A 10612-nucleotide genomic window follows, 5' to 3' on the forward strand; every position below is an offset into this window, starting at 1 on the left:
TTTTTTATTTTGTAAAGTTTAAGTGTTAATGTGTTAAGTGTGTAAATTACTGTACGTAGTCTGTCACTTGTTACGTTTTCTGCCTTATGCCATCCTCCTCTGCCGCGACTTCGCTATCGGACATCGTCTCAATCAAAAGGTAAGTTTCAACTTTTTTGTTACACTAATTAACTGTAACCTTTTTTTCAGAGTGTACAGGTACAGTATCAATCATTAATTTAGGTGTACGTACAGGTACAGTAACAATACACCTTCACTGATCTAAATACCGTAACTTTTATACAGTATCGTACCGTAGTAAAGAAAACTGACCGTTTTCTTTGGGCTTGGGGGGGATAACTTGGCTATAACTACGTACATTATTGAATAATCTCATAGTGGTTTCTGGAATGGATTAGGCTGTTTCTAACGGTTGTGTTAATTATTGAATGATAGAAATGGCTGCAATGCATGTTTATTACTACAGTTTAGCGTGTTTATGAAAGAAAAGGTGACTTTTTATAAGGCTTGGAACGGATTAGGCTAATTACATGTAAAACGCGACTCAGGATACGAAAATATCAGGATACGAAACCGCATCCTGAACGGATTAATTTCGTATCCTGAGGCATCACTGTATATATATTATATACAGGTTGTTTCAAAAGATATGATGTCATTTGAGATGTAAATATCATAGAAACTACATGTTCATGGCAAATTAAACTAAACAGGCTTAATGCTGAACATCATAAGATTTATTCCTCCAAGTCTGAATGAGATATTCAAAGGCATGTGGATTCCATGAACGATTCACAAATATTCAATTTGCGCACCGCTTGAGACATCGCACACGTCAAGTCGGTAGTCCAGCTCCTCCCAAACACGCTCTATCATGGTTTGGTTAACAGTCTACAGTGCGGCAGTGATTCTCTGTTTGAGTTCTTCTAGGTTTGCAAGAAGAGGGGGAACATACACTATTCAATTTACATAGCCTCAGAGGAAAAAATCGCAGGTGTTGGGTCAGGTGAACGGGGCGGCCACTTCAGCAGCACACTGTCTTCAACACCAGCACACCCGATCCATCTCCCTCGCATATTGTCATTGAGATAAGCCCACAGAGTGAGCTAACAGTATGGTGGAGCTCCGTCCTGTTGAAAAATGAAGTCTTCATATTTGCAATGAGCTCATCCATTAGCCAGTTCTGAAGCATTTCCAGACCCTCAAAGAAAAATGGGCCATGAACATGATCCTTGAGATGGCGCAGAACACATTCACTTTTGGCGAGTCCTTCTCATGTTCAACTGTGGCATGGGGATTTTCTTTGCCCCAAATGCAAACATTATGCTTACTGACTTTGCCATTCGTATGAAATGTGGCCTCATCACTGAAAACAAGACGGCCCTTAAACTTGTCTTCTTCAAGTTTCTCCTGCATAGCAATACAGAATTGCTTGCGTTTTTGCTTGTCATATGCCGTTATGGCCTGAACAAGCTGCAATTTGTAGAGTTTCATTAGCAAGCGGTTCCTCAGAACGCGCCAAACTGTCGTTGGAGGAATCTGGATTTCCAGACTTGCTCTTCTTATGGACTTCTTGGGGCTTCGCACGAGCTTTTGACGAACCTGCTCGGCAATCTCTTCCAATGTTTGTGGTCATCCGGATCCTTTTGCCCTGCACAGACAGCTTTCCTCTTTGAACTTTTTATGCCATGTCCAAATCTGCATTCCTGTTGGTGACTTTTTAGAGAATTCTCTCACAAATGCACGCTGCACAGTCTTGTTTGACTGTGTTCGGACATACTCCAACACACAGAATGCCTTTTCTTTTGCAGTGAATGGCATTTATATACCTGTAAAGATAAAGACATCAAACATTAAACATGAAATTTCGCACTGCTTCTACACATGCTATTAACATTTGAAGTCATCTGAACGGGATCTAGCAAAGTTATTGTATTGCGAAATATCAATTTTTTGGAAACGCCCTGTTCATATGGTATATACAGTATATATAAACATACATACATACATACATATATATATATATATATATATATATATATATATATATATATATATATATATATATATATATATATATATATATATTTACACACACACACACACACACACACACACACACACACACACATATATATATATATATATATATATATATATATATATATATATATATATATATATATATATATATATATATATATATATATATATATATATATATATATATATATTATTGTTATTACTATTATTATTATTATTATTATTATTATTATTATTTTTATTATTAGTGAAGCTACAACCCTTTTAGAAAAAGCAAGATGCTATAAGCCCAAGGGCTCCAACAGGGAAAAATAGCTCTATGAGGAAAGGAAATTAATAATTGAGAAAAAATTAACATTATATCATTCTAAAAACAGTAACAACGTGAAAACAGATATGTCATATATAAACTATAAAACGACTTATTTATGTCAGCCTGTTCAACATAAAAACATTTGCTGCAACTTTGAACTTGTGAAGTTCTGCTGATTCAACTACCTGATTAGGAAGATCATTCCACAACTTGCTCACAGCTGGAATAAAACTTCTAGAATACTGTGTAGTATTGAGCCTCATGATGGAGAAGGACTGACTATTAGAATTAACTGCCTGCCAAGTATTACAAACAGGATGGAACTGTCCAGGAAGATCTGAATGTAAAGGATGGTCAGAATTAGGAACAATCTTATGCAACATGCATAATGAACTAATTGAATGACGGTGCCAAAGATTAGTATCAAGATCAGGAATAAGAAATTTAATAGACTGTAAGATTTTGTCCAACAAATTAAGATGTGAATCAGCAGCTAAAGACCAGACAGGAGAACAGTACTCAAAACGAGGTAGAATGAAAGAATTAAAACACTTCTTCAGAATAGACTGATCACCCAAAATCGTAAAAGACTTTCTCAATAAGCCAATTTTTTGTGCTATTGAAGACACAAACCTAATGTGTTTCTCAAAAGTAAATTTGCTGTCAATAATCACACCTAAAATTGTAAAAGAATCATACAAAGTTAAAGAAACATTATCAATGCTGAGATCGAGATGTTGAGGAGCCACTGTCCTTGACCTACTTACAATCATACTTTCCTTTTGTTAGGATTCAACTTCATACCCCATAATTTGCACCATGCACTAATTTTATATAGATTTCTGTTAAGGGATGCATCAACCCCAGATCTACATTCAGGGGATGGAATTGATGCAAAGAGAGTAGCATCATCTGCATATGCAACAAGCTTGTTTTTTAAGTCAAACCACATGTCATGTGTATATAGTATGAAAACTAATGGGCCAAGAACACTACCCTGTGGAACACCGGATATATATACATACATATATATATATATATATATATATATATATATATATATATATATATATATATATATATATATATATATATATACATACATATATATACATATATAAATATATATATATATATATATATATATATATATATATATATATATATATATATATATATATATATAAATATATATTGATGCATAGGGCCTCGGTAACATTTCGAAAGTCATCTTGACTGACTAAATCCATTCAGGATTCATTGGCTAGACACATCAAAGGATAGCCAATTCCTTGTGATGTGCAGTTCCTATTTAGCTAAGGCAAGTGACCCCTATTGGTCCTTGGTAATTCTAGTAAGACATACTGGAGTGGTCATTACCAGTACCACATCAGCTAATCTAATTTTCCCTTAAAATGAAACCAAGTTTTTCCGGGTTTGGTCCTTTCAATATTTTTCCAATTTTCATGTATCTCATAATTTCATTCATCTGCATATACAACATTAAATGATAGCTTTTATATAGTAAGTCTATTCATTATATTAGGCCTATGAAAATCTGATCAATTATTAATAGTAAACGAAATAAGTCAAACAAATAGCCTGCTATGTAGATAACTAACCATGACTAATACCGCATGAGTGGTATGAGATTCATGACATAAGACTTAGTACTGGGGCCAATGATAATAGATTGCCAAAATATTTGGAAAAACTGTTGCTAATTTAATTATTAGATAACTAGATATTTTGTAAAAAGTTAATTCCATTTTCCATGCATGCTAAGTTACTTCTGTTTAAAAAAATACACAATATGTTTAAGTTTCTGAAGATAATTCATTGTGGTAACTAGATCAATATCTAGAGGTCAGGTTGATGCAAGTTCAGTCATTTCTCAAAATGACTCTATATTACCTTGTTTAGTTATTCATATCTTAAACAAACCCAAAATAAGATCAATACTGTACTTTTCTCCTAATAAAAACTCTGTAAAGGAAATATCATATAAAATCCTCTTTAATTCTTCTGTATTCGAAGATTTTCTTGTGTACACTCGCTAATGTTAAAGAAATTTAAGTATTCATGAAGAAGGTTAGATCATTTGTTTTTCTATGGATTGTTTGAAAAGGAAAAAAATTCTCCACACTAAATGGGAATTGTATATGAAGATTTTCTTATACTAAAGCAATTTTTCTATATAATTTAGGAAAATATGAAAATAAGTCTTCTTACTGAACATCTAGGGGTGACTTTGAATGAAATGAAGTATGAAGACTTGCCACAAGTAACTTATATATCCTAATAAAAAAAAAAGTTTCCGTATACTTCACGCCTCTCTAGGTAAGGAATTCATTCGTGAGAAAATGCAATAGTTTTTCATGAACGTATCTAGTGGCCGAGAAAAATACACATATTACAATTCTAATTTTGACCAAACTTACTGCCAAATAAAACATGAACCTTTGGCTTCCAGAAGTTATATGGAAAATCATCTTTATTAAATATTCATGCTATGATAAAGATACAAAAAGTTGGACATGATCACCAACAACTTTGGAACTCAGTGGTCCAAGTAGCAGAAAGGTTGCAGAATTAGCAAAGGTAATGCAAGAAGAAGAAAACTAAACCTCCAGCAAAAACTTAGGCAGTTAGCCTAGTGTTGTTTTTCTTTTAAACTAAATGTAAACTACGCAAATAATAAAGGTGTTAATAAATGGTGATTACTTTGCTTTTAATCAAAGTAATCAACTAACAACTTCAAAAGAAGAGGGAATATAAAAGAATAACATTCATCTATACACAAAGACAACATTGCAGTCACCTGCTGAATAAATTTACATTACACAGCCAGGAAATATTTGAATTGCATATTGATTCATTAGACTTCTTATGTAGACACCAGTTGACGAGAGCCTGAAGAGCAGAAGGTTAATTCGTTGTATCAACGATTAATTAGTGGTCATCAACCGCTAGATGGCGTGGTGGTTCCCAGAAGGGAAGACATTTTGCAAGGCGAGGAAATTCATTTTATTTTATTTTAGGGTAGATGTTGACACAGCTTCAAGTAAAAGTTATATGAACATTGGGAGATTCATAAGGTAATCAACCATTGTTTTACATTCAAGTCCCAATTCCCCCACCTTCGAAATTAATACAAGAATGTATTTTAAAAGGGACATGCAAATAGGTATGGGTATAGTCTATCCATAATTTGTGCCAAATTTTACTTCTGGAAACCATAATTTTTTTAATCAGAAACTTTCTGTAGGTCTATCTCACGAAATACCAAGTAGGGTCTAGAAAGGTATTTACTTTAAAGATAATGCGATTTTCTGTAGTGAAAGATAATTCAATATGTATTTAGGAGTTTTTGTTTAAAAGACATTGATTGTTCAAAAAGGATTAACACCACATTTGGTGTGTGACTTTAGAGCTTTAAGGAACTGTACATAAGTAGAGAGGGCTCTTGTACTTGAACTGATGTTTTTGTTATCGTGAATTGTTTAAAAATAAAGTGTATGTATAGCATGTGTGTTCTTTTCATACTAAATGATTCACACTGAAGAATATTATTAGTGAAGAGGAACTTAAGAATTACTACTTTACAGCACGTCAGCAAAAACAAGGAGGTGACAGTGATTCTGATGATTATGATTATGATGACCCATTCCTGGATGATGGGAGTTCAGATGATTATGCTCCAACTGAATCTGATTCTGAATTTCACATGGAAGAAGAAGATTAGGATGATGACCTGCAAAGAATGCTGAAAGAAGGAAAGAAGTTTATGAAGAAAAGAAAATAAAGTTGATATTTATTCCAAAATATTTTATCAATATAAGCACTAGGCTACAGCCTAAATTTTGTACTTAAAATACTATATTTGATCAATGGCTGCCTTATTTTATATTTTACTGACTAAGTGTTTGTACACAATACTGACTAAATTAAAATGTTTCCATTTTTTTAATTATAATTTGTGGTATGCTATGCTGAAATACAAACCCTATGTTATACATATGTTTTATTCACATTAAGTTACAGAACAGACATCAAAATACTCAGATTGACAATTCTGCAGAACACTACACTTATAAGTTTCTACATACTGTATTTTTTATTTTATCCCTAAAAGGGTCGAGTCACCTCAGACTATGCTTAGTTATTTCCTTAAAGTCCACCATAAACTTTGTCTATGTCCTTAGCTCACAAGCTAAGGGCATATTGTTTATGCTAATTGGTATAGCTATTTATTGAAAAGTATCTCTAGGAATTTGAGTTGATACGTAGTTGGAATTTTTGTAGAAAAGATTTCAATGATACAATATTTTTTACCAATCTCCCCACTTATTATTTCATACCAAATAAAAGTGGTGATTTCCTGTAATATTCAGTCTAAGTATTCACTGAAATCACCCAGTAATCCTTATGGTACATGCTTCAGGGTCGGGGCTGAATCACCATAATTAAACACTGACAATAGGTAGAGATAGTAAAGCCCTCATTCAATGGTATTAATTGTATTCGTTGATGACTATGATAGGATGTTTGGATTTTTTACTCCACTCCATGGTCAGATACGTAATAAGATAGCTTTTCTTTTATTATTTTTATGAACGTCGTAAATGGTTTTGCTCTAATAACTTGTATCTTAATATTCAATGGTAGAGCCACATATTTGTCTAAATGACATTTGAGTATGAGAAAAGGAATTTTGCTTTTGGTCAAGCTTGGAAGCAACATAGCATAACTCCTCCTATTCTGTTGTTTTAGTAACTTTTCCCTAAAGCTATTAATTTTGAGAAACAAGCATGTGTTTTCCCACAAATTATATGTGGTAATTCACTAATATACACAGCAAAAATAGAAAAAAAAATAATGGGCAAAAAAGAAAGAAAAATACATATACAGTAATACCTTGAGATAAGAGTTTAATGCGTTCCGGGACCAGGCTCGTGTGTCAATTTGCTCATATCTCAAATGAATTTTTCCCATATAAAATAAAAAAAAAATATTCTGTTCCCACCCTCTGAAAAAAACACCTAAAAACAGTATATTAAAGTGGAAAAACATGTTTTTAATTGTTCTAATTAACATTCTACGCTCACAAAATAACAAATATCTATGAACTGGAGTTCTTCGAGACAGACGGTAGCAGCTAACGGCGGTGTGTGCAGAGGAAGAGGAGGGAGAGAGGACGGGGAGGAGAGACACTTGACGGCAACACGTTCGGTACGCAACACTTTAGTAACACTACGTAACATAACCTTAACTTTAAATTCAACTTAAATGAAATTAGCAACTTTAAATTTAACTTAATTGAAATTAGCTTACTATACACACTTAAAAATAAAATGTTAATCTTACGTTACACTAAACTTAATTCTAATTTGGTTTTCATTTTAATTTTTTTACTTTTCTTCTTCTTCCGGCTTGGCTCTTTTTGCCTCGCCTTCACCTCCACTTTTTGACAGCCTTTTTAAAAGGAACCTATCTAGGGATGTTTGCTTTTGTCTCCCCTTCAAAATGTTGCAAAAATGACGCATGCAAGTATCATCATAATAGGCTGACGCATGACTACTCGCCAACTTGTCTGGTTGCCTCTTTTCCATAAAATTAGAAAACTCCTGCCACTTCGCTAACATTTCTTTGATTTCTGCTGTAGAAAGGCGGCCTTCGTCTTCCACCTCCTCGCTACGGAGCTCCTGCAACACCTTCGAATGTTGCATCTCCTGAAGCTCTATCAATTCCTGTGTCGTGAGCTCTTCCTTATGCTCCTCGACATCTCCTGGAGCTCTATATCAATTTCTGTGTCGTGAGCTCTTCCTTATGCTCCTCGACAAGATTGTTCACGTCTGCCTCCAGCCCCATGGTCTTTCCAATAGACATGATTTCATCCATCACAATAGGTTCGGGGTCATCAGGGTCTGTCTTATCAAACCCTTCAAAGTCCCTCTCAGCGACGGAAGCTGGCCACAATTTCTTCCATGCTGAATTAAGAGTTCTTCTTGTGACACCCTGCCATGCATCGTCAATAATTTTTAAGCAATGAACGATATTGAAATGTTCCTTCCAAAATTCACAAAGAGTTAGATTGGTGTTGTCTGTGAAATTGAAGCATTTCTTGAACAAATGCTTCGTGTGCAGTTTTTTGAAGTTGGAAATAACTTGTTGGTCCATGGGCTGGAGGAGTGGCATGGTGTTGGGCGGGAGATAAAGGACCTTGATGAACCTGAACTCATCAAGAATTTCCTCTTCGAGACCAGGAGGTGACCAGGGGCATTGTTGAGGACCAGGAGACATTTCATTGGCAGGTTTTTCTCAGCCAAATATTTTTTGACTGCCTAACCAAAGCACAGATTAACCCATTTTGTAAAGAAATGCCACGTAACCCAAGCCTTAGCATTAGCGTGCCACATCACTTGCAGTTTTTCTTTCAAGATCCTTTGGCTCTTGAAAGCACATGGATTTTCTGAGCGGTACACCGACAGTGGCTTGACCTTAAAGTCACCGCTGGCATTGGCACACAATGCTAGAGTTAACCGGTTCTTCATGGGTTTATGGCCCGGTAGTCTCTTCTCCTCTGCCGTGATGAATGTCCTCCTGGGCATCTTCTTCCAGAAAAGGCCAGTTTCATCATAGTTGAAGACTTGTTGGGGGATGAAGCCATGTCGGGCGATAACCGAGGCAAAGGTTGTGATGAAGTCCGCCGTGGCGTTCAAGTCGGAACTTGCTGCTTCCCCATGTCTCACAACCGAGTTTATCCCAGTCTGTGTTTTAAAGTTATCCAACCAGCCACGGCTGGCTTTGAAGGTTTTCGCTGGCGTCGAAGTCTCCCCTCTCTCGGCTGCTTGCTTCCTTTTCAAGTCATCATAGATTCTGCTGGCCTTTTCACATATGATTGTCTCGGTCACACTATCTCCCGCCAACTGTTTCTCCTTTATCCATAATCAAAGAAGCCTCTTCATCTCGTCGTGAATATCACTGCGCAGCTTGGAAAGGATAGATACTCTTTTGGGAGGCTTGGTGCTCTTTATAGAATCCTTCTGCATGAGGATGGTACATATTGTCAATGTACTCCTCTCATATTGGCGCACCAACTCAGTCACTCTTACGCCACTCATGTTTTTTTATTATTTCATGCTTCATCTCTATTGTCATCATACGCTTTTTCTTTTCTCTACCCTTGTTTGCTCTCGCTTGCTTTGGACCCATTGCTTATTCACTTAATTCTGCACTGATTAATGCAAAAAACACGTAAAAAACAAATTACTACGGCCGATGCTTGGAGATGAACTTTACGCGACGGAGATCCGACAGGAAAGACTGAGAGATGCTGTCCTGGTGAGAAGCCTCTCACACACTTAGCACAGGCGGCCGCATAGGGAACTACCTCGTATCTCAATTTTTTTCTCTTATCTCAGGACAAAAATTTGCTCGGAACTCTCCGTATCTCAAATTTCTCGTATGTTGGGACACTCGTATCTCAAGGTATTACTGAAATACATTGTCTTTTTCATTTTAAAAGAAAAGTACATAATCTTACTTGAGGAAACAAGATTATCAGATATACTGTATATCATCATCATCTCCTCCTACACCTATTGATGTAAAGGGCCTCAGTCAGATTTTGCCACTTGTCTCTATCTTGAGCCTTTAAATATATATATATATATATATATATATATATATATATATATATATATATATATAAATATATATATATATATATATATATATATATATATATATATATATATATATATTTATATATATATATATATATATATATATATATATATATATATATATATATATATATATAAATATATATATATATATATATATATATAAATATATATATATATATATATATATATATATATATATATATATATATATATATATATATATATATATATATATATATATATATATATATATATTATATATATATATATATATATATATATATATATATAAATATATATATATATATATATATATATATATATATATATATATATATATATATATATATATATATATATATATATATATATATGTTTTCTAACTTTAATATTTCTTTGCTTAATAAATCACTCAAGATAAAATATTTCTTCAAAATAAGGATAAAGTAAGCACAATTAAATTCCAGAAGCTCTACCTTTACAGTTATTATTGTCAGTAAAAGCTCATTTTTGAGAGTTAGGATTGATATTGTTACTTTTTTACAGTATTATGTATATTTTTTAT

General features: G+C 33.9%; 1 protein-coding gene across 1 annotated transcript in view; it reads left to right on the plus strand.

The window, feature by feature from the left end:
• LOC137646044 (aprataxin and PNK-like factor) overlaps positions 1–6370 on the plus strand; it is a 221895-nt gene extending 215525 nt beyond the window's left edge. The window contains exon 10 of the mRNA XM_068379188.1: positions 5965–6370. Within this exon, the coding sequence (XP_068235289.1) occupies positions 5965–6101 (137 nt within the window). The 3' untranslated portion in view covers positions 6102–6370. The remainder of the gene's footprint in view (positions 1–5964) is intronic.
• The last annotated feature ends 4242 nt before the right edge of the window (positions 6371–10612 follow it).

This window comes from Palaemon carinicauda, chromosome 8 (assembly GCF_036898095.1).
Source record: "Palaemon carinicauda isolate YSFRI2023 chromosome 8, ASM3689809v2, whole genome shotgun sequence".
NCBI classification, from domain to species: domain Eukaryota; kingdom Metazoa; phylum Arthropoda; class Malacostraca; order Decapoda; family Palaemonidae; genus Palaemon; species Palaemon carinicauda.